Raw genomic sequence first — 24,824 nt, forward strand, 5'->3', positions numbered from 1 at the left:
AACGAGGTTGCAGGTTTGATTCCCAGCCACCACGGCCACATTTTGATGGAGGCGAAATGCAAGAAAATGCTTCGTGCGCATAGATTTAGGTTCACGTTGTCAGGATAAGGGGGGGATGCTAACGGCGCTCTGCCTCGGCACACCGAGCCCCGCGGTTGGCGCACACCTGCCCATCAAACGCAGTCTGGTACAAGCTTGAGGAAACAAGCCGGAGCCCTCTACTACGGTGTCCCTCATAACCCACTGTGCAGTGTTAGGATATTAAACCCCCTAATTAAGTGACGCTGCCACACCACCTTGGCGTTTTTTTGGCCGCAGGCTAGATCCGAGTATGCCACCTACCTCCAAGAACAAGGCCTACTGTCCTCACTTCTGCAACACCTGTTCTGCCTGATGCCTTCCAATGTCAATTTGGGCTCCAAGGGCAACACCATGTTCACCGAGCCAGTGAAGCTGAGCCCACAAGGTAACGTGGCCCTTTCTTGGCTTGGCCACCTGCTGACTAGTACTAGCTTTTTTTGTTTTGTTTTAATGCAGGAAAAGCATCCTCGCATCTCACTATTTGGTTCCCCTCATGTATTCTAATTATGGATATTGTTGCATATGCAACTGCACAAAATACATAATAGAGAGCTGTAGCATGTCTGGTATTTCGGTATATGCAATGGCGCTTGAGGATTACCGGGTTACCAACAAAAATGTAAACATGAGCAGCCGGGTTGGTTGCGCTACCTGTTGGTGCAGAGCTCAGCCAAACAAACACAGAGCTAATATTGCACTAACCAAGTGCATCTTACTTTGCTGCTTGTATAAATTTTTGGCAGTGGCATAATAATGAACATGTTGCCTTAAATGCTTTTTCAACAAGGACAGTCATGGAACACGAAAACGTGTCCTGCAAGGCATTGTGGTGAGACGAAGTGTCACAAGATGTTGCTACCACCATCTTTTAAGCTGGTATTACGTAAACTTCATTGCTTATACTGAAATTTCAGACACGCTAAAACTCTCTATTAACAATATTAGGATCTGTACCGAAGTTTGTTTGCTTGCTGCAGAAGAGATCACTGCTATCTTGAGTATTCCCAGTCCTACACTTGTTTTTATGATTTTTGCAGTTTGGCATGGTTGAAAAAGTTTCTCTCTGTTTGTGACGGCTATCCATTTGGCCACTAACTTAAGGGTATTAGATATGTTCAGTATCAATAAATGAGAGTCTTTTGCACCTATTGGAAGGCTAGCTACTTCTCTACACTGACGTGTGAAAAAGTAGTAGCATCAAGACAGCGATGAATGTGAAGGGCAACAAAAAGCAGCATGAGAAGTATCCATGCCTACAGTTTAAAACTGTGTCTTGGTGTATTGGGAAGGTGAAGTAAAATAAGCCAGTAAGCAAAATATGCATGAAAAGTATACCAGTCATATGGAAGTTCTTGCTCCCTGCTATAGTATCTTTTTCACCTGTGATTTCCCCACCCCCATATTTTCTTTCTTGAAGGATGGAATGAATCAGGACTACTTAAAGGGGTATGACACAAAAATTGCAATTCAAAATACTAACTGGTAAATTCCATTGCTGCGAGCTCATAGGTATCATCTGTGAAATATCAATAGCAAATGTAGCTTAAAATGCATTTTAATTTAATTTTGAAGATCATGCGAGTGATGAATTGGAAAGTTTAGCACCTATCGATGTAGTCATCAGCCTAGGTCCTATTTGTGAACATTGTTACATCACATGTTTTGGCAATTGATTTCAGTGACATGCAACGTCATTGGCTTGTCTCTCCGTTCGGAAGACATTTCAGCACTGTTTGCATTTCGGTTTGCATTGGGGGTCTTGCACTGACCGCACACAAAGTGTACATGTGTGCACACTTGAAGTGTATGTACAAACTTCTTCCCGTTTACAGATTTCCAGGTTACCGGTGCCACAGCCGGCATTAGCAAAGCTGTTGGTTACATCCTGTGGCAATTTCTCCAACTAAAATGCAATCTTCTTTTTGTCTCATCAGTGTTATTGTTGAAGGGAATTATCATATAAGTATGGTACATTAATTATTATGTCGCTATTAACTCGGGGTGTGAGAATATTCGAAAAGTTCGAATATTATTGAATATTCGGTTGGATACGAATATTCAAAGCAAATGGAACATATTGCTCGCTGTGCGGGAGCTAACACGGTTCTTATCATTTGTTTCTATCTAATCTAGGCGTTTGGGGCGATCTTGGGCGGAATTTTTTGATGAATGTGTGCTGATAGCAAAATTTCGCCTGTAAAGCACACTTAGCCACTAGACGATTAAACATTGCTGGAAAGCCAGCGTCTTGGTAGCAAGGCGCACGAGTTTGCGGACAGCAAGGGTGCACTTTTTACAGCGAAGCTGTATATGGCTAGCCGATCCGTCTGTCCGTCGCCTGTACGCAGAAATTATCATCATCAGCAATGGCTCGAGCATCGTCGTCGTCTTCCACAGCTGGCTCATTTGGCGGTTGCACGAACACGCTCGTGCCACTGCTCCTGCGTTCATCGTTCTTTGCATTCTCTGCAAAGCGCATTCGTCCGGGCGGCTGTATCTTGAAAGCCATCTGTGGCGGGTACAGAGTCCGCCTTGCACTGTGTTTTCGTGGATTAGTTCGCGTTGATGGGAGCGGCAGCCCAAAGGTGAATTCACTCGCTGCTGCTGCTGCACTTACTCACTCCAGCGTTTTGAAAGAAAATTTCCGCGGTCATCGAGTGAGATGCGTTCATGTTTGCTTGTGCACGCGTATCGCCATGCTTGTTAATTTAGTTAATGTGCCTATGTTTACAAGTTTATACGGCCAATAAAACTACTATCCTTACTTCGTATAGCTGTCCACGAATTTGCTATCGCAATCGATGCTTCACCATTCGCGCAAAACTGCGACTTTTTCTTTTTGCACTGCCACCCCCAAATCTGAGCGCATTGCTTGACCTGAAATGCGATGAGTAACGACTAGGCAGACGCGTCCGAATTTGCGGGCATTTGATGCGATATAACAAGGCACAGGCTGGCAAGGACAGCTACTAGTGGGAATTACCAAGTTTTCCAAGTTAACATGAGCCAAATACAAAGTGTTTTAATGTAACGACTTACTGGTCTAGTTTTTTTCAACATTGACAATGGACTTGCAATGTTCCAACATAACAAATTAACCCAACTTGCTAATAATAATAAATCCATGTGCATATCATTATTTGATATTCGATTCGATATTCGAAGCTAAGTATTCGATTCGTATTCGAAAATTTTGATATTCGCACATCCCTACTAAGAACGCTTTATACCAGCAGTTAAGTAGAATATGTAAGTTGCAGTATTAGTTTTGCATGCTGTTTGGTTAGGCACTGCATCGCCAGATGTCACTACTAGCATTGTTCCTGCTCTACACCTCTCTGGTTACCCAGTAAACCGCAAACGGTAGTTTGCGGACACGATCATACTGCATATTAGACTTCGACCCAACAAAGAGTTACAAAACAAAATGTCATAGCAATGCCCACGTTTACCACCAAACTAGCATCAAATCAACAGATGAAACAGGACACAGATGGTATAGTAGACGGTGCGCCAGCTTGTTTGACAGGTCTATGTGCTCACATGATTATCGTTGTTTACAAGCATGCCTCTTGCATCACGGGGCATGAAGTGCTTTTCAAAATCGAAGCTGTGACTGGTCGCAACGAGCATACGAGCATATAACTAAACAATCGCCACGTGCTAGAGCAAATGAGTTTCTTCACCATGATTACTGGATTAATAGCTACTGATTAAGCTAAAATAACAGAGCCCAAAAATTTCCATAGGATGCACTGAATCAAGACCTTTGAGATAGCATAATTTGACAGAACTTTCAAGCCATTGGCCCTCCACTCTGCACTGCTTTGCTGGCTACGTTCACCTCACTGCTGATTTAACTCATGCACGGCATAATCGCTGAGCAGCCTGAGCATTTTGCTGCTGACTGCATTATGGGTTTTATTTCCGGCTATGGCACCTACAGTTCAAATGAGAAAGAATTAAAAAACAGCAATGCTCCCTCATGTGCTAAAGTAAGTTCAAGCATTTAAAATTAAATTCTGGGGGTTTACATGCCAAAAACACAATATGATTATGAGAGACGCTCTAGTGGGGCACTGAGGATTAATTTTGACCACCTCGAGTTTTTTAATGTGCACCTAAATCTAAGTTCATGAGTGTTTTTGCATTTTGCCCCCCATCAAAGTGCGGCCACCATGGCAAGGGTTAAACACTTGACTTCGGGCTAAGAAGAGCAGCTTCATAGCCACTAAGCTTACCACGGTGGGTAAACTTCAAGCAGTTATGAGTGCATATGTGATCATTATTAATCTGTAGTGGCCTTGTTACAGTAATGTTCACAGTCAAGGTGTAGCTTAGGGGTATTAAACTCCATAAATTGTCATTGTTGAATTTTGGCTCACTCTGCTTTTACCCTCCAGGGCAAGAATGTGTGGCTTCTTGCTGTTTTCTTCTGCACAGTCTCCCTTGACTCTGCTCCTGGTGCTATTGTTGCTTTTCTGCGTGGCTGTTTGCAGACGTGTTCAGCTCAGCGAAGCTGCAGCACATTGCCTGTCAGGTGTACCTGGATGCCATATGCAAGTTGCCAGCCCTCGTGCGTGCCTGGTGGAACAGTCAGAACAAGCGCGTCATGGACCATGTGGAAAAGTGAGCTTTTGCATTTATTTTCTGGATGATAGCAAGTCAATCCCTTCTGCTGAAGGTTTTGCTCATCTCTTCGTGACCTTGCACCTTCTTCTTCTGCCTGTTCTTCTTCTGTTATTAGTTGTGTCTCACATTTAGATCACGATGTTGCTTTTGATGTGGTTCATTTTCCCCCTCATTTACTTGTTCTTTCTTTAACCTTTCAACCTCTCTTCGTTCCTTTAAATTGAAAGCGCACACGGCCTTTCCTTGGCGCAGAAGAGTAGTATAAAATTTGCTGCATGAATTAGGCAGAAGCTGGAATGGTTCTCGCTTTGCTTCTTTCCCCCTCCTCTACTTCCCTTTCTTTTTTAAGGTAGTTCCTGGCTTTCTGTACAATTCGTTTAGAAGTTGGAATTCTTAAAACCATGGGACTGGACATTGCAGTCATGACTAGGAGGGTTGGAATGTATACTATAGGCACATGCTCAGCCGTATTGGATGCCTTTTGGTATGGCAGTGAGAAAAAAAAAAAAAAAGCTTGTTTTCCGAGATTTAGCTAACAGCACCATTCGAATGGTGTGCCAGCTTTTTAAGCCGTTAGATACATATAGTGCTCATGTTGTTCTCCAGAAGGCTGTGGTTTGATAACTATATTAAGGGCCTTAGTGGCCAAACACAGACTCTGAGAAGTGGTCAGACTAAATTTTTGAGTAAAAGTGCTTTGGTGCATTGAGCTTGAATGCACTAATTGGGGGAAAGGGGGGGGGGGGGTAGGTGAGGAGTTGGTTAACCGGACTGACCAACACCCCTTCTGCTTCAAACCCCACCTCCCTTACATCAGCACACCATAGAAAGATTTATTGGTACTTTCCTGGCATGCGGCACATATGTGTAGTTTATAAAGCTTTTGGAATTTTAGATTAACGTCACACTTGTATTATGAAGAACGAGTATAACTTCTCATTTATGACTAACGCAACTTTGTTACAACAGGTTACTGTGTTGCCAGAAATGCAGGGATGCAGTGGTTATGACTTATGCAAGTGCTGGAGATTTCTTTCCCTTTGTCATTGTTTTAAAATGTACTCTGCCCTTTGCTGTCTCCAGGTTTACATCAAACCATGTAACAAGTGTTATCTCTTCACGGGAAATCCAGGCTGTGCAGAATGCTGACGTGTCGCTCGAAAACATGACGGTTAGTCTTGACTGCTTTGATGCTTGTTTGGATACTTGTGCCTAGTTTAAGGGACCAACCTAAACTTGACATGTCATTCTTAAACAATGATTCAATTCATTAGTTGCTTCATGATTAGCATTCTTATTTCTGTTTGTCGGTTTTTGAGCTAAATATTTTATTTAGCTTTCTTCACTCAGGCAAGCAATGAGATAGTATTAATACATTAATTACTTCTATTTATTTGGTGCAATGCATGTTTTGTAGCATGTGACAAGGTGGAAACATTCAAGTTGCCTGTTACATGCACATAGTCTGGATATAAAGCCGCCGTCTGTAATTTCCGTTTTGTTCTGTGTGATATTCTCAGTTTGCACCGGATGCACCTCATCGTGTATGCGCAGTGTCATTTCAACCTGATTTTGAGCAGTAACTCACCTAGCAATTCCCTATATTCTTTCGTTTCTTAAACATTGCCTGTGTGAGCTGTTATAATATATATTAGGCGGCCCAGATGTGGTGTAATCTCATGAGTTAGCTCATTGTGCGCGGCTGGATCAGTCTCATTTCAGAACAGATCTTCAATCACGAGATAAGTTGTGTGCATTTTTTGCCCAATGTCATTGGGTCACAAGCTCAATGAAATACGGTACTGAAAAAACTGGGAGTTGTGCTATGCGGGAAATGGTCACTAGCATCAAAACAAACATTTGCTGTATGATCAGCAGTGCTTACCCCTTCGCCTTTTTGGAGTGACAGATTCTCAGCATGGTGCTAGCATTCAAATGTCTAGCTTAGCTTCTCAAAGAAATCGGTTTTTTAGCATGTAGCATGTGAAGCTTGTATAAACTATACTATAGCAATATCTGTAGCATTTATCTTGTAGTTAGTATGCAGAAGCTAAAACCATGGTTACGGCTGAATTACGATTTCTGTAGTTTTTTTTTTTTTTTAGTGCTTGTTTCAGATTTTCCATAAGATTTGTACCTTTTGAATGATTCTTTCCGTGTTTCACTTCAAGAATCAAATACTAAATATTACTTCAAAAGTGTTCACAAACATTAAAATTGCCCATGTGGTTCTGGCATTACTTTCCTGTTCAGCGTGATCACTTTACAGGCATAGAATGGGTTCTACTGTTGCAGCATACCAAGTAGCACTGTGTGTGAAGCCAGTGTAAGGCCAGAGTGGTCCAATATAAGACCAATATTGGCCTACATTTGCTCTCACACTGCAGTTTTAAGACACTTTCGTACTATTGCTATAACCTAGTCGCCAAGATCCATGTTACCCTTTCTGTAGTTTCCGCTGCAACATTGACAGATTCCTCAGCATCATTTTCTCTTTGGTACCCCTTCCCTCTCCCATGCAATCCACAGGTGAAGGGTCGGCCCACAGCGCGAGAAGTAGTGGCCACCTACACCATCGAGGAGGTGGCCATTGAACTGGTCGTCAAGCTGCCATCCAATCACCCGCTCGGTGTGGTCACCATAGACGGGGGCCGGCGTGTGGGCGTCAGCCAGAGCCAGTGGCGCCATTGGCTACTGCAGCTCACCACCTTCCTCACCCACCAGGCAAGCTGCTCTTGCCAAGAACAATAAGTTTCAATTTAAAATGTACTAGTAATTGCGAATGCTTCAGTCTTTTGGTTACTGAAAGATACAGGTATCCAACAGTAAGTTGTACTTGCAGACGATACAGGTATCCAACAGTAAGTTGTGCTTGTGCAGACAGTAAGGTGGCAGTGTGGTTTTTGATAGGAATGCTTGTAGCCGATATCCTAGCCAATATTGAATGGAAGAGCAAGTTATGCTGGGCAAGTTATGTAACTTAGAAAACAGATCATCAATTATCTTTTAGAGTAACAAAATTGGTGCTGAGTGAGGGGATAACAAGGGTAAAAGAGGATTAGATGTCAGAGTGATGTTAAGAAATTTGCAAGCGTAGGATAGGTTTGACTGATGCAATATCCCAAGTAGCACTGTACACAAAGCCAATGTGTACCCATCATAAGGGCAGCGTGGCTCAATACAGAACCATTGTTGGCCAATATCGGTCCAGAATTGACACTGCTGCTTGTGTTGCTAGTGGGGATAATCGGCCTGTGGGAGAAGTCTGTCTTTTACTTAGGCAGTTTGCATTGATGATCTCCAGGATAGTACTATACACTAACAAATAAAAGCTTATGTGGCTTGTAGAGTGGTCTTGGTGTATAGAACATGGAGATTACACGCCCATTGCAGAATGGCTCTATCCTGGATGGCCTAGCCCTGTGGAAGCGCAACGTGGACAAGCGCTTTGAAGGAGTAGAGGAGTGCATGATCTGTTTCTATGTACTTCACGGTGCCACTTGCCAGCTGCCCAAGCTCACCTGTCGCACTTGCAAGAAGAGGTTTCATTCCGCCTGCCTGGTGAGTTCTCTTTATCTTGTACCAAAGGAGTCTCAACAAGGTATGGAAATATTCCAATTACATTAGTTTGTATTACACGGCATGGACCGGTGATATGCTGGCTTAGTCTGCAAGGAGCACTGCATATCCTGCCATCGAATGTGTTAAAGTCCCAGTATTCAAAACAACTCTTAATTTGCAAATTTGGTGCCCATGGTTTCGATGCAGTGTCATGCCTCTAAGTATGGGTACGCCCTGCAACACTTTCTTGTAATTTAATGGTAGGTTAGGAACAGTAGTAATCATTATGGTTGCGTTTCATACTTTGCAAATAACATCTTCTGTTCTAATTATACAAAAGAAAATTTTTAAGTGATTCACTGCTAAGTCCGTTTTTGTCACTTCTGCTGTCATTTCATGTAACAAAATGCATCTTGCCAACCATTACCACTAATTAACAATATTTTATTGTTTTCTTTTCTCTTTCTCTCTCTGGTGCAGTTCAAATGGTTCAACACGAGCAACAATTCCACCTGCCCATTATGCAGAAATGTCTTCTAATTTTGCCTATGAAACAATGTTAGTGCAGCCTGTTAAAATGTTCAAAAACGCGGTGTTAATAAAAATACGACAGCGGGGAGTGATCACTGTCTTCTTAAGGTAGTGATGTGTCCTCCACATGCCAGCAGCTGAAGACATGGTGTGTTAATATGAGCAGTAAAAAATACTCTATTAGAAAGTTTAAAAGCATGGTGTTATCAAAGATATGGCCACTTAAACTCAAATGGTTTTGAGTAATGACTAATTATCTTTGTCTTCATTGCGTGAACAGCTCGAAACACAATGCGCATTAAATAATACCACAATGAGTCAAAGCATTGTCGTTTTCTTTTTTTGTACAGAAACACATGTTCCTCTCTTGGCTAAGTGCAGTATCACCCTCAGAGCGATTTTGTAATTGAGCATTTCATTGTTGTTTGTACACAAGATAAAATGTTGGCACAGTTTATTCCTATACAAAAATATGGTTTATTGTTTCAGTTGGCATTGTGTCATCTGGTGAATGTTATCTCTGTCGCAATGGTTCATGCAAAGGCATCGTCACTTCTTCATTTAGTCACTTTCCTCTTTGTCCTGTCCGAGTCGAACTGGGTTTAATAACCGCTCCTCGGTGTCTGACCTGCGTGGCATAACATACATATTGATGACTAGCAGTGAAAACATTTCGCACTGGCTTCATGTCAAACAGTGTGTCAGTCACTTACCCATAGATGACCTCCTCGTCAGAGTCATTCATCATAGATAAGGTTGGATTGTCCTTCAGATGAGATTCTGGAAGAGAAAACACGTATTAGAACATGTGGAGCATTCTCGTCTGGTGGTGCTCTGCAAATAATAAGTTTGTTTTGAAGATTGGAGAGTAACAGCAAAATAAAGGTAATTATTCTATGTGCCTTGTAAAGTTAACACGACACTGAAATATTTCAAGGGCAATTTCCCGAACGAAGACATAATTTTAAGGTGTGCTAGTCATGTGTTAAATGTTTTTTAGGTATGCCTACACTGAAGCTTTCTTATAGGGGTCAGCATATTTTTCCTATAATCGACAATTAATTTCTACATTACAATCATTGTGTGACATTGTGTGACTTTTGGTGGAAATCACATTTTGTGGAAACCTTTGGCAGAGTGCCATGACTTTTCCTATGTCGTGGCAAGCTCTTTGTATTCAATGTACTGAAGAGTTTGTGTCATGATGCTGAACTTTCCTTACCTAGAAAAGCGTTTGGTGGTGGCGAGTACACATAAGCCATTGTGTACAGATAGAAGTTGAGCAACCCATAGAAGGACATAAACTCTGCCGAGCTCCCATATGTTGTCGACAGGTCAGCCACAAAGTTGTCTTCAAGGACAGAAATCCCAAACCGCATCACTGTGATCACCACGCTTAGTGTCAGGACAATCAGCATGAGTGATGTCATGAACTTCAGCCGAACATCTGCAGAGAGCAAAAGGTTGACTCATAAGCTGTTAAAATGGCGGGGTTGTATCTACGTGCTAGGTGTAGATGTAGAAACGAGTGGCTTACCAAAATAAGGCATTGATCTTAGCTCTGTATATGCCTGCACAACTAGATAGAGCAGATAGGCCAAGTATATTGATCCCATGGTGAAGAAAAATATCTTCAAGGCCTGCCAGAGAAAGATGGATGTGCCAAGGAAAGATAAACAGAATGAAGATGAATGAGCACTTGGAAATTACAGCATGAAAAACTGCCCTTCATGTGTATAAACTAGAGACATGGAACCACAAAACATTTTAGTACATTTTTTTCTCTTTTCATCCCCCCCCCCCTACACACATACACACTTTATTTTTATTTTTATCTAGATACACAGATTATTTCTAACAGTTTTGCTTAGCAATGTTGTATATGTTTCTGCACTTGCATACCTTGCTTGAAAAAAAAATTCTATGCTGCTGTAGTGCATTTACTTATTTGGAGAATCAGTAGGAAAAGCTGCAGCAGGTACATGTGTTGACAACTCTTCACAAGATTGCCAAGATGTTGAGTAAGGCTGGTTTTATGTTACATGATGATCATGTGCATGACATTCAAGATTAAAGATTCATTTTATTTCTCCAAGAGAAATAAAATTGACAAATGTGTTTCCGGAGATTCACAAAAAGCTTTGGGCAACATTGTATAATTACAAGCACAGATAAAGAAGCCAAGTGCTAATAATCTCGGCACGCTGTGTTTTGAATTGCAATTAAATTAATGAAAAACAGCATTAATCTGTTTATTGCTAACTTTTCATCCTGTAAGATAATGTGTGTTCCTTGACCTTGCTGCTAGGCTTTCCATGAAGCTTGTTGCTTCATTGTGTGTTAGTGTTGGTTATCAAGCCTGTGAAGTTTCCCGCAGAAGTACACTTTGGGGAAGTGTAAGAAACTGCATGAATCTTCATGCTGCATGTGCAACTGTGCTACTGAATAGTTGGCGCCTCTCTGTTCAGCATAATGACACATAATGTCTTTGAACTCTTTGTATGATGCCTCCTGTGTTTTATATGGATCTGCTCTGGAACAATCTGCATATATGAGTCGCATGTTTTCATTCCTCAATAGGCTTCACTTCCCTATTTCCTTCTCTTTTCGTTGCCAAAAGCTTCTCACATGTTAGTGAACAGTGGGTGCCATTGATATGGCCTGTACTCCGCTGTGATGGTGCCCTTTGACATGAGTTAGCATGATGCAGTGTGTAGAGAGCAATATGCAGGACTCATGCTTAACATTCTTATTCTGCTCAGCCTCACTTGGTTTTGTATCGAAAGAGATAAAAGCACAATCAGTACCAACTAGCTCCAAAAGAAAATGTTTGAATTATGTTCATTAAACTGATGTTGTAGCAGCACAGATCTATGAAATTCAAAAGCTTCATAGTACTGATTAAACCATGTAAACCATGGTCATGCACCTTAGCTCTGGTGAGGAATTTTATGACACTACGTGGCACAAATGCTCAATGTGTGAAGATCCGGTGGCACAAAAATGCAGTGGTGGAATGGTTTAGCAGTCACTTGATGCCCTTTGTATACTAGCTTTTTGTTAACTGTGATACTTTTTAATGGGAGGAGTGGATATCCAGTGCGAGCCCATGTGCATAATATACTACGAATTATGTTGAGCCCTAATCATACAGAAAGCACACCTGTGCCGCTGAAGTGTAACAGGCTAGGTGCATATAATACTGACCGCAAATCCCTGCGTGTCGACCTTGTAGTTGTAAGTGGGATCCCTCAGCTCGTTGTACCTCTGCCAGGAAGCAAGCACAAAGGCAGCCGTCCACAGCATGCCCACCACGAGAAGCTTGGGCAAGTAGAAAGTTGCGAAGCGACGCTCATTCTGCACGAAATCCCCAACAATTTGTCATCTTCATTGTGATTCAGCACACGTCCTTTCATTTTTCTTGGCATGCACAAAATTTCGCTATCGAGACATGGGAAAATATAGGTTCTAAGTGATTCTCCAAAGCATTTTGTTTTCTCTCATCCTCCATTGTCTCCTGTAGATCCTCATCTGAGCCAATATTGATTGACTGGAGGGGCTCAACCCCCTAAAATGACATGTGGGCTACGAAGAATAAATGCGTCTTGTGAACACCAGGAGTTTTTGAGGCACCTCTCAATATCAGTTCACACTGACTAGGCACAAGGCACGTTAAGATTTTGCATAATGGGTCATTATTACCAGGATTGACTAAGTTACACCATTTAAAAGTGCTTGGTTTCTTCTACAGAAATGAGCAAACGGCTTTAAATGTTGGAACACTATACTCAGTGGCAATCTAAGAATTCAGTATAGAAGCTTGGCCTACAAAACAGCTCTGCATTTACCTTCTGTTGCCTCCATTCTCCAAAACATATACCTACTTTTCTAGGGGCGCCGACATAAAAGAAGTTTGCCTTTGCTGCAATGTCACGGAAATGAGCTGATGTGTAATTGGCTGGCACACCTACACAAATTCTCTTTGGGTTGGACAACAGGGCTTTGATGGGTTGGACTAGCAAAGATTTTATATAACCAAAATGTCAGTGGGGGGCAGCTGTATAATGAGATTTGATGAAATAAACGTGAACAGCAATAACTTTTATTCGCCAACAAAATTAGCAGTGTAACCATTAGTACTTTAATTTCGCTTTGTATACAGCAAACGGGCATGATGAGTCTTTATATCTGGTGTCAGCGTGCATGTCTAGAAAGTTGGTCCCGCTCTTGCTGTCACCCCATAGTGGCGCCGAATTAAGTCAAGATTTTCAATATCCACAGGTGCAGGTTCTAGCGAACTAATGTAATGACAAGCACAGTAGCTGAATGTTATCAGGTGTTGGCACATCAAAAGTGCCAACATTACTGCAGGAGGATAGCATATCTTAAAATAGCTAGTTGGTATTCAGGGAAGTTTCGTAGCGTTTTAATTTGAAATATTGGGGATGTTTAAACTTCATTGTTTGTTTCTTTTTTTTATTATATACCATGTTTTTACTTTGCATTTGTGTTGCAGCGTTACTATGTTGTGAGGGTTTGCCCAACAGATGGTTAGTTTCTATGACTGACAGCATGTGTCTTAACTATGTGTATTTTCTGCTTAGATTTTTCAATCCCTTCAACTTCCCTTTCTCTGACCGCGCACTTGCTTTAGACAAAGATGTGATGAGATAGTTGAGCTGGTGCACCACACTTGTTGCTGTGCAGATTCAAAGATAAGTGGGCACCCTCACCATACTCTGCGTCATGCAAAAAAGTATTCAAAATTTCTTGCCTGGCGGATGCCGTGGTAGACGCAGAGCCAGAAGAGCAGCAGTGCACACAAAAATGATGCCTGGAAGATTGCATCCAGCATCCCTGGTATCCAGCTGTTCACCAGCAGCGACATGGGGAACACGGGGTCTTGAAGCAGAGAGGCGTGAGAAAGAGAAACGGGTCCACTTGGTCACTGCTTGAGAGCTAGCACATCCCTTACTTTCGATTTATATATCTAAGACATTAAGAAGATTTACATACTTTGTTGAAGCTCAGAGTTACCTAAAATTCCCGGCCTCCCCTTGCCTTTCTTTCTTTTACTGAGCCATCATCATTGAATTCGTGGTTCTTTTACGAGTGTTGCCCGCAAATTCTTTTTTTAGGTATTGAGGTACTGTTTTTAATTTATTAGAAAGTGGTATTGACATCATCACTGAGCAGTACATCTGGCTTTTGTTTTAAGATATGTTCTATAGATTTTATAGAAGCTGTTTGAGATCTTCGATTTAACATTATGTCCCAGACATAAATGGGAGTGAAAAGGGTGAAAAATTGACATAGTGTGATACCTGCCATAACGAGGCAGCAGAGTGAGGCAGCACGTAGAAGAAATATGCGCATTCAGTGTAAGTAGTGAATACTGCCTGTCGGTTAAGGTGGCGCCACTTACCATTATGCAGCAACAGGCAGGGCAGGAGGATGGACATCCACTTCTGCTCGATGGACCAGTCTCGGAAGACGAACCTCCGCAGTGTGTGTGCGAACCAACACTGCATACACGCGTTGTGCAAAATCTTGGTCAACTTGAAAGTTTTGTCAAAATGTCATATTTTGCACTTGGCGATTTTTAATATATATAATGAACGATTGAATGCGTTGGTTGTGCTTCAGCAAAGAATAAAGTAACGGTATGATTTTTCTACTACGAAACACCGCAATCTTTTATAACGGCCTGTGCAGTCCACTGACGAGCATACATGATAAGTTATAACTAAAGTGGCCCCGGATAAACTGGACATATTAAATTTCCTGCCCGCGAAATCTCTCCTGCGCAGGCGCCTGCATGTCATGCGAGAAGGTACGTGTCTCGTAGAAAAGGTCGACGCTGCCTCTGAAAATTGCGCCTACTTTCAAAAACGCACAAAAAGCGCGCACACAAACTTCGCGTCGCCTACCTGTAGTCTTGATGCTGGCTCTGATGTCGGCCTACATTGGTGACGTCATACCCATACCACGTAATGCACAGCCGTGGCTCTGTAGCCTGTTACAACCACCTGTAGACTGCTTGCGAGCCTCCAAAACCTCTATCCATTTTAATAGATAAAGGCCATCCATTGCGCGCAACAATCTAATTACAGGCGACTGTGAGGAGAAGTGTATTTGTCAAAAGCATGACCTCTTCAATAAACCACGTGGTCAAAGGCTAGGCGTTTTCACCTGTTGCCTCACGTTCATGGCACAACCGAATAGGACATATTGTGTGCGCTATGTACTTCACTCATAGAAGTTGGCTAACCACGTGTAAGCCTCTAATGCGAACACGCCGCTATTGCGCTGGGCTTACCGTGACGAAGAACGTTGCAAGCAGGAAGATGAACCGGAACCATATCTCCAGCTGAGTGAATGATGCGTTGTAGCTCTTGTACTGAAAAGTAAGCAGACGTCACGCTCAGTCACAGCGAAATTTTCAACAGAAGAGGATGCATCAAGGACATCGCACTTTCGTGGCTCATAATAGACCTCTGGCACAGGCGCGAAATAATGGCAGCTAGTGCAAGATGGAGGGCGTCTGGTAAGCTTACGTGAAACGTGACGTCATCGATGTGGTACTTCTCGTCGATGGACTCCAGGCCGTAGAATGTGACGGTCAGCAAATATCGGGAGTAATCCAAGAAGCCCAAATGCAGGACTGTGAAGGCGTCGCACACCTGCGATTTATTCCATTAAATGTGCGCAGTGTAGAAAAAATGGTTAGCGTAGCTTGCAGGTGAAAGTGCAGTACTCCAGTATGATATAGTTTACTTTTACGCAGGCTTCGGTACACGGTCGACTCCCGTTAAATGGACCCCGGTTAATTCGATTTTTCGTTTAATTCAAACGCACAAAGTAGCCCCGGCGAGAAACCATACATTGCTATGGACGGAAAACGCGTTTAGTTCCTAGACGAAAGCGTGTTGCTTTGGTCAATTCGACCACCACCGGCGCCTTCTTCATGCGCGTAGTGTTTACCAAAATTAAGACAAAAAAACAAGAAATTCTGCAGACGGTGCTGCTGCTTTTGTCTGCTTCGAGAGGAAGCAGAAAAAGAACACTGCAGTTTACTTCAAGCAATAAAACAATCATTTGAACAAGTCTTGTGGCCCCGCAAGGGTCGGATTAATGTGATTAACGAGAATTGACTGCATTAGAGAGTGACGCAAAAACGAAACACAAGTTGTGACACCATTGCGGATTTAAGGTCTCTAACCGTGGTGTCACAGGTATAACAACGTTTGTCTAGGGCTATTTTTTTTTATTTTTAAGTACTAGAAAATGACATTCGAAAATAAACAAGTCCTCTTTGTCAAGTTCTGGAGAATCGTGAGAAAAAAAAAAGCGCTAAATCTGCGAAGTCATTTAGTGACGTCATTATCGCCGTGCACGTGGTTGGGATGCAAATATCGGGAAAGTTCGGTATTAAATTTGTTTGAGCTTGTAGAGCCACTATTATAATTATTTTGTTAATAAGCATTCCGCCCACTATTCTGCTACCAAATTCTCTTGCTGGTCTAGTTATTACGAATGGCGATGCTATATTCATCGTGTGCACCGATCGCGTCGCGAGGGTATTAACGGAATCTCTGGAGGTGCCATACTCGCCTTCTTCGAGCAGGTGAGCTGGCGCACTCGTATGTGCGGTCCGTACCGCGCCGTAAGCGTTGACAACGTGACCCTTGCTGGTGATGCCCTGAATGTTTATTTCGAGGTGGAACGCTTTCCGAAATGTTTCGTCCTCTGCAGAGAGAGAGAGAGACACCGCTATGCAAGTGACCAGTTGTCAAGTTCACAGTGGAATATATAGCACTCCGTACTAGCATGAAAAACGCAGCACTTTTCATTTGTTCTTGCGAAATATAACTCGATAGCTTCATGCAAGAAAGAGGAACAATAAAACGCACAAAACAGCTTACACCTTTAATTCAAGCTATGACCTATGACAAATATATGTTATAGATTTTCGTACGGACAAGAGTGAATGAGACATTAATAATACAAACCCAAACCGTAGTGTGGACATGACATTTTTTTTTCCAAATGAATGTTATTCCGCTACATATGTAGACACTGCATAATTAAATCCTGAGCTATGCGACAATGTTGTCTTTTTTGAAACAGTCCAACGAGCGTTGTCATTATGTGACAGTGTGCTCGGACTACAGGAAGCAGCACATAGCAGAAGTTATCTGGCTCGTAAAGTACGCGTCAACTGATTTGCGTTATCGCAGCTAGACTTATGAGCGGGTGTGCGCAAAGGCGTACCGTCCTCCTCTTTAGTGGTGATTTGTGCGATGACCCACAGCTGCTGACTGTACGCCGATAGCGGAGGAGTCTTTAGTACAAATGGCCCCGTCTGGAAACGAAGAGAAAAAGAAAGCAAATAATCACAATGAGCTTGGCCTGTGTTCGACATGAGAAATGGCAATAATAAATTCCGGGCTTTTATACGTGACAATACCGCGATCTGATTATGATGCACACCGTAGCTGTAGCTACTCCGGATTAATTTTGGCCACCCGTGTTTCATTATCGTGCGCCTAAATCTAAATATGCGAGAGTTTTCGCATATCGCCCCCATCGATATGCGGCCGTCGCGGCCAGGCTCGAACCCGCGACATCGGTCGGGTATTGCGAATGGTAAGACAGCGCGAAAGACATTCAGCACCTGCATGTGGTCTTACGTCTCCCCTTCATCTATGTCTTTCATGCTGCTGTAGCATTTCTAATTCCGATTGTACTCTTGGTATAGGCTGTATGCCGAGTGACGTGGTACAGGGTCGCCCTCTCCTTCTACTTTGTGAGGGAAAAGTGAACGTATATAAGTCTTGGTTGCGAGTAGCCCGTTAGCTGATTCCATCCTAAGCTTGCAAATGGCGATCTTAAGGCGATGACTGGGCAACTCGTCTGCTCGTCGCGAGCTCGTGCCAGGAGGGGAAGGGTAACAAGACTAGCAGGGGCGAAATATAGCTGACAAAGCAAAATTTTGTCCTATCTGCCAATCCCCCCCTCTTCGGTGCCACCTAAGGGGCCAGATTAGATACTGAGGGAACACAGTCAAGGAGAAGAGCAGAGTCTGTGCTTACGAGAGTTGTCTTACATAACCGCCAACCGCGATAGCGTCCGGAACGGTAACGGCACGGTTGCCGCAGCCATTTTGCCGCTCGCAGACGGCGCTTGCCTAAGAGAAACTTCGTAAATGTAAGCCCGTATGGGGGTAAACGCTTTCGCGCACGGGGAACGACATTTCGCAGTCAGAAGTGTCGCTGTTCAACTCTCACAGTCCTAACATCATTGAGACCATAGCGCTTAGGTGACGCGGACAAGGAAGAACGACAAGCACGGGAAACAAATGCACAAGGATCAAGATGACCACGTACGTACATAAAATGACCCTTGTCCGCGTTACTAAGCTCTGTAATCCCAATGACTGTACTGATCAAGCCAACTAGGTAGTCTAAAAGTATGAACTTCACAGTCTTAAACCGAAGTAACAAATAGCTTTAGAGTGGCAAGTTGGGCTAGTTGGTGGATGTTCATCCTGTAAAAAGAGTCGAACCCGGATACATCGAATCTGAAGGGAATCACAAAAAAAGTTCGATATATAGGTAATTCGACATATAAAATAAAATATTTATCCAAAAGGTTTCAAGGGGATTTTACTGCTGTTCGTTATACATAATAATTCGTTATATGTGGGTTCAGTAAACCGGGTTCGACTGTAGTCCCTTTTTACAAGATGAACAAATAGCTTCCCCGGGGAAGCTATTTGTTCAAACGTGCTTCAAACGTCGAGTCCGTATATGTTCGAAGCGCACTCGCGCAGTCTCACCGCCATGTTGAGTCTGGTGGCGTTGTCTCCCGGCGTGCCCAGCTCGGAGGCGGAGCGCACCACGGTGGTGGTGATGGGCGGCCCCGCGAGTCCGATGAACAGGCAGAGGCACAGGCAGGCGAAGAACACCAGGAACATGACGACGAACTCCCGCTTGTGCATGGTGTACAGCCGCATCTGCACCGACCTGCGCCCGCCGCGCGAATTTATACGTATTTCTATTGAAAAGTTGATGCATACACAGGGACGAAAACAGCACAGACGAAGCGCATTCTCGAAATTACATTTATTAACGCTTGCGTTGGGGCTAGTTGATTTCCGTTGGGACTAGCGTTTCCTTAATGTTATTTCAGGAACTGCTAGCCCCAACGCAAGCTTTAAACAATGTCATTTCTAGAATGTGCTTCGTCTGTGCTGTTTTTGTCCCTATGTATCCATCAACTATCGCTGCTTTGTCAGTACAAATGTGATAATCCAACAAGCCCCAGCGCAAGATTTAATTCTATTTAGTAAACCGCGTCGTTCGTAAGCATCACTCGTTCGCGTCCTCCGGGTCTGCGTAATTTCGTGTGCGTGCGTGCGTGCAATTTTAAATGATCGCATCAGGAATACGACAAAATGTGTCGGGGTTTAACTCTGTAGGCAGACAGTGTACGTACTATAGGTAAGAGCCCCGCAAAAGTGTGTGGCAAAATAGATATTTACTACAGTCAAATGTGGCATCTAAATTCACTTGTCCCTATCTTCTTCTTATTTTTTTACAGTAATTAAAGTCTTCAATATGCCTCGACTGCTTCGTACTTTAGGAGTAATGGAACACGGTGCCTTTAATGGGTTGGAGCTGTTGATTCTCTCGCTGAACATTGCAGACGAACACATGATGGGGTGATGCGTCCTAGATTTCGCTTTTTTCCGTTTCAAGGAGCGTTAAGAGAATATCCTGTCTTTACTCATTAAGAGAATATCTAAGGATATCTTAATATCTTGAGAGAATATCCTGCCTTCTTCCTCGTTATTTGATTTATGCGCAGGTAGTCGCACAAGATTAACGTTTTTAGCATCTTAAGGCCTCCGCTTTTCTAAATGTCATCTCTTAGTCGTTCGTTTAGCTGTTTACATGCGCTAATAATTGAACCTGTGACCAGCACACGTGAAGTACAAACAAGCTCTTATGCGGAGCATTCACGCGACATCACATACACCAGATTGTTAACACATTCACAGCGTTCACTGTGCTACCGTAGATAAGCGAATCGAAATAACGTGTAGCTTTTTGCCCTGCTGACTGTACAATAACATGGTGGTGGTCTCGGTGACGTCACTGAATACCCCTTATAGTGACCTGAAGCATAACTGCAAGTCGGCCAAATTGGAACACATTCATTTTCTTAAATTAAGCGCTCGTCCTTGTGTCTCCTTTTCTTCGTCCCTGTTTGTTTGCGCACAAAAATTTAAGAAAATCCTTATAGTGACACTGTTAACTGTCCTCGGTTCTGCTTATTAAGGGGTTGACATGTCGATGCTGTTTTCACGTGGGCTGGCACGTGCTCGTTCCTCCCTTATGCATCTATAACAATGGGTAGAGATGCGCCTAAAGGTCGCCGAATCCATCACTTTTGCAAACCAGCGTACTAGATTACGCCACTCGCGCTTCGTCGGCAGACGGAAGGGGGGGAAGTGTTCCCGTTGCGCGGGAAGAAGTGGTTAACCGCGTAAGCGGCTTAGCGCTCTGCAGTATAACACGGAAGGATGGAGCAGGACGGTGGAACACATACGTGTTTTGGGACGCACCCAGCTTTCCTAATCCTGAAAAGCGTGCTTTGCCTCATTAGTAGTGTTTATGCGGCGAAGCCAACAGAGAGAGAGAGAAGAGAGAAAGAAACGCTTTTTATTCTTCAAACAGCCAACAATAAAAATTTTTTTTTGTAAAGCGTGCTTCGCCTTACTATTACTCTTTATGCGGCGAAGCCAATAATGGAACTTTATATTTTATGTAAAGCGTGCTTTGCCTCACTGTTACTCTTCATGCGGCGAAGCCAGAGGTTTAGAACAAATAGTGTGTGTGTGTGTGTGTGTGTGTGTGTGTGTGTGTGTGTGTGTGTGTGTGTGTGTGTGAGTGAGAGAGAGAGAGAGAGAGAAAGATACCTGCTTTGGCACTTGTGGAACTCATTTTGCGGTGAAGCCGAATCTATAGAATGCTTTTTCAATAATAGGTTGTTTTGGCCTGAACAATCTCATTTTACCTCAGCGGTACGCTTTTCTTTAAGTGGCGGCGCCAGTGGCCGCGAAAACATTTAGTTATATCGATGCTTCTAAAGGCAACAACGTTAATTCTTTAGAATCACCTGCCACTTCATAAAGGCGAGCAACCGTAACAATAACTGCATGTGCTTCATTATGAAACACAAAGTGAGCGTCAATGACTAAATCCTGTTTCGAAATGACAGAAGTGCATCTGGAAGAATATGCATAGATTACTATTATTGCGATAGCAATTATATGGACATTCCAAAGCGGATTTCTGCCGTCGCCGTGAGGTTTCGTATGACTTCAACTGCGATGAAATCGTCGCCGCGCTCCGGACGCTGTATGTGCGAGTGAAAGAGGGCGAGGGACGCGCGCTTTCACGAGGAGCGAACGCACGTCGGAGAGCAAACGCGCGTTCTGCGCCGTGCTCCCTGAAGGGCTGCATAATTAAGCGTCTCTTTCCTCCTTTACAATCACCATATATAGAGAGCAAACGCGACTTTTTCCGTCGCGCGAAAGGCCGTGGGGGGACGGGAGGGAGGGAGGGGAGGCGACGTTTAGCTGCGGCACCAAATGCCTATTTATATAAAAACGTTACGAGGCGAGAAGGTGGGTAAGATTTCTGACGCAGCTCGAAGAGTGTCCCATTCTGATCTCGTCGAAAACCTCCGATCCGCCTCCAGAGGCACCGGCAACAGTCACCAACGCCGCGCGCGTTCGGAGCGAACGCGGGCAAAATACCGACGGCGTCGACAACAGTTCTGCGCGTTGCTGGTGCTGCTGCTGCTGCTGCATGTCACCAACGCCGCGCGCGTTCGGTGCGAACGCGGGCAAAACGCCGACGGCGTCGACAACAGTTCTGCGCGTTGCTGGTGGTGCTGCATGTCCAAGTTTACACAGCTAATAGAACTACTATCCTTACTCCGTATAGCTCTCTACTAATTTACTGTCGCAATTGATGCTTCGCCTTTCGGGTGAAACTGCGACAATTTTTTGTTGTCTTGGTGCTTATCGCCTCCCAGTATGCTTGAGCGCGTCACGGAGCCAGCGCTGTCGATCGCTACATTAGTCACATGCGTTACGTTGAGCTGTCACGCACTTTCAAATACTATAACCAAAGCCCTAGAGATATGACAACTCACCGACGAGTGCTATATTTTCGCTCGTCAATACTTTCTGTACCGATCATATTCAAGTCGATTGACATATACGGACAGTATATGAACGCCTGACGCCGTCATAAATAATTCAACTATTTCGACCGTCACATCATTTTTTTTTTAATGCCGGGATGCTGGTTTGCCTTGTGAAACAGTATAGGCGATTTATATATCCATGCACTACCTCCATCTACCTTTACTGAGCACTGTTGCACACTCAACTTGTCGGTACCATCTGTGCCTTCAGCGCGAGGTTATGACTCCCCTCCCTTCTGTGCAGAGGCCTGGCGAGATAACTGGACAAGCGAACAGGAAGTCATTTCGCTAATGTAGGACGACAACGCACGCTAGCTGGCTACTTACGCGAACGAGATAGCCGCCACTACATTTACGACCAGTACCAGCGTCGGACGATGAAGGTTCCGCGCTGTTAGCCGCGAATGACCACAAGCGCTGCTGCGTACTTGACTCGTTTCAAACGCCGTCTATACTACAGTTGTCCTGCCACCAGTTCCTCACAGTCCACTAAAAAGACGATCGAATCGGAGGTAAAATCCAATTAAGAGATTACGTATAGACACGATAAATTATCTCATAAAGTGCATACAGTTCGGCAGCGTTTGTTTAGTTCCCGTAGGTTTTCATTGCGGCCCTGTTAAGCCGGAATTCAGACAAAGCGATCGGGTTTACAAGCTTCCTTCGTGTTCGTCTTGTCGTACGTACACATTACACGCGTGTTTTGCGACGCAAGCGGCGCGGATAAGACCAACCCCTTCTGGAGCCGAATCGCGCGCTAAATCTGGTTCCTCCGCGACGCAGCCACAGTCGGCGATGAAAGCCTGGAGCAAGTCGCGCGATTCCTAGTCCGCGAAGAGCGCGCTGGCCGGCTCTAAAGCCAGGCAGGCGCCGATCCGGCTCGCGACTTACGGGAACGGATCCGTTATGTGTAATGGGGAGGAGTGTGAAGTCGCGGGCACTGTATATTACGACGCACGCACCTTTCGCACCGGTCATGGTAGTAGGCGGGGGCGATGAACTTGCCGAACTGGCTGCAGAAGAAGCCGAAATGCGACAGCATGTAGCGCGCCTTGAGTCTCCAGCTGGCCAAGTTGAAAGTGCGGCCTGCCGGTTGACCGACGCCGCCGCCACCGCTGGGGTAAGGCATGCCGCGCTAGCGCCGCCGCGACCACCGACGGGGGGAACACCTCCTCCGACCGGCGACAGGAGACGCGCTTTCTGCGCAGCGCCCAAGAGGCGGCTCATCCGTTGCCGCCGCCTTCACAACCAACCGGCGCCGCAGCCTTTCGATACAAGGGCTTCTCTCCTGCGGTGGCGTTGTCGCGAGCGACGGGCGAGGGTGCGCTATACACGCTACAACGGCACCGAAACACAATGCACACACTGTAGGAACGAAACAAAGCAAAAAGGGATGCGTCTCATTTCTCTCTTCCTCCTTCCTTTCTTTCTCCGCACCCCGTTTCGTTCTTTCCGCGTGCTCCCAATCGCGTCTGTGCGTTCATGTGTGTGCTTGCGCGCCCCTCTCTCTCTACGTGCGTGCGTCTGATCGCGTGTGTGCGTTCACGCTCATCCGTGTGCGTACGTGTGCGTGTGTGCTCCGCCTGGTCACTTGGTGCACAAACACATTGCTTCCCCCCTCTATTCCTCTCCCAGTTTCTACTTTCTCTCTCTAGCCTCTCTTCTGGGTGTTCGTATCTCCCTGATCGTGCTCGGCGGGTCAATATGTCGACGCCTGCGCCGTGAGGCTCGCGTGCGCAAGCGTGGGCGTCGCGGTTCTGACAACTTGGCCGAGCGCTATGTATTTTTTTTTTTTATCGCGTCGCGCGGTGGTTTTAATTCGCGGAACGACGAGACTAAAGTGGTGCGACTATGACATATTTGTCTTCGGCACGAAGACGCGCCTACAGCGTCAAGTGTTATATTCGTAGCGGTCTCGTTTGGAGCGTGAAAACATAATATGAAACATATTTCAAACGACTATATATATATATATATATATATATATATATATATATATATATATATATATATATATATACTCGGATCCTTCCTGCATGACAAACTTATTGAACACTGCCGTGGACGCTGCGCGTCGTTCTGCACAATGACATCCGATAATAAAGCAGCCAGACGTGGATACGAGAAAAAAAATGTGGTTGATCCCTCTTATATAGGAATCGGTATAGAACACGAAAGTGAAACGTGTCTTCACAGAAGTAGTGTAATGTTTATTGCACATTGATATATAATGTCTATTGGTGTTTTGTGGCTAAAGCGCCCTTAGGCGTTGATGCACCCACGCTGACGCCTGGTGGCACGTCTCCTCCATCACGACTACCAACGTCGATGACCATGAGCAACCGTCGTGCATATGGAAGCTGCACTACGCTGCACACGCTAGCACAACGCGAAAGACGAAGCACGTAACTGACACACTAATACAACGCGCAAGACAAAGCACGTAACTGAATCGTCACCGAGTCAAATCAGCGCGTACAGCGCGTCGTAATTGCAGCCTCCGCGATCAACTTCAGAAACATTTTCAGAGCTAATTGCGGAGGCCACGCTGCGCTGTGCTGAGTACGGTGAACGCCACTACCAACGCCACCTAGGTGGCGTTGGTAGTGCTTCTTGATGCCAGCGTCCCTTCGAATGCTGGCATCGAGGCGTCGTAGTGGTGAGACCACCGAAGCGTTCACTGTCGGTGCGCGTTAGTGTCATAATGCAGTACTTCTCTTTTCTGCTCGTAGGCG

The 24,824-nt window shown here is 44.5% G+C and overlaps 2 protein-coding genes across 2 annotated transcripts in view; one reads left to right on the forward strand and one right to left on the reverse strand.

The window, feature by feature from the left end:
* Positions 1–8,893, forward strand: part of LOC119461246 (E3 ubiquitin-protein ligase listerin-like) — a 44,998-nt gene extending 36,105 nt beyond the window's left edge. The window contains 6 exon segments of the mRNA XM_037722476.2: positions 319–466; positions 4,581–4,710; positions 5,797–5,884; positions 7,243–7,437; positions 8,107–8,274; positions 8,755–8,893. Coding sequence (XP_037578404.1) covers positions 319–466; positions 4,581–4,710; positions 5,797–5,884; positions 7,243–7,437; positions 8,107–8,274; positions 8,755–8,814 — 789 coding nt within the window. The 3' untranslated portion in view covers positions 8,815–8,893.
* Positions 8,894–9,032: 139 nt separating this feature from the next.
* LOC119461248 (transmembrane protein 181-like) lies at positions 9,033–23,516 on the reverse strand. The gene is given in 14 exon segments (XM_037722477.2): positions 9,033–9,433; positions 9,519–9,585; positions 10,028–10,252; positions 10,343–10,445; positions 12,013–12,162; positions 13,580–13,707; positions 14,231–14,330; positions 15,125–15,205; positions 15,363–15,488; positions 16,420–16,458; positions 16,460–16,554; positions 17,080–17,170; positions 18,647–18,833; positions 23,052–23,516. Coding segments are annotated over 14 exon segments (1,626 nt in total). The 5' UTR covers positions 23,219–23,516; the 3' UTR covers positions 9,033–9,366.
* Positions 23,517–24,824: the final 1,308 nt, after the last annotated feature.

Source organism: Dermacentor silvarum, chromosome 8, assembly GCF_013339745.2.
Source record: "Dermacentor silvarum isolate Dsil-2018 chromosome 8, BIME_Dsil_1.4, whole genome shotgun sequence".
Taxonomy (NCBI): Eukaryota; Metazoa; Arthropoda; class Arachnida; order Ixodida; family Ixodidae; genus Dermacentor; species Dermacentor silvarum.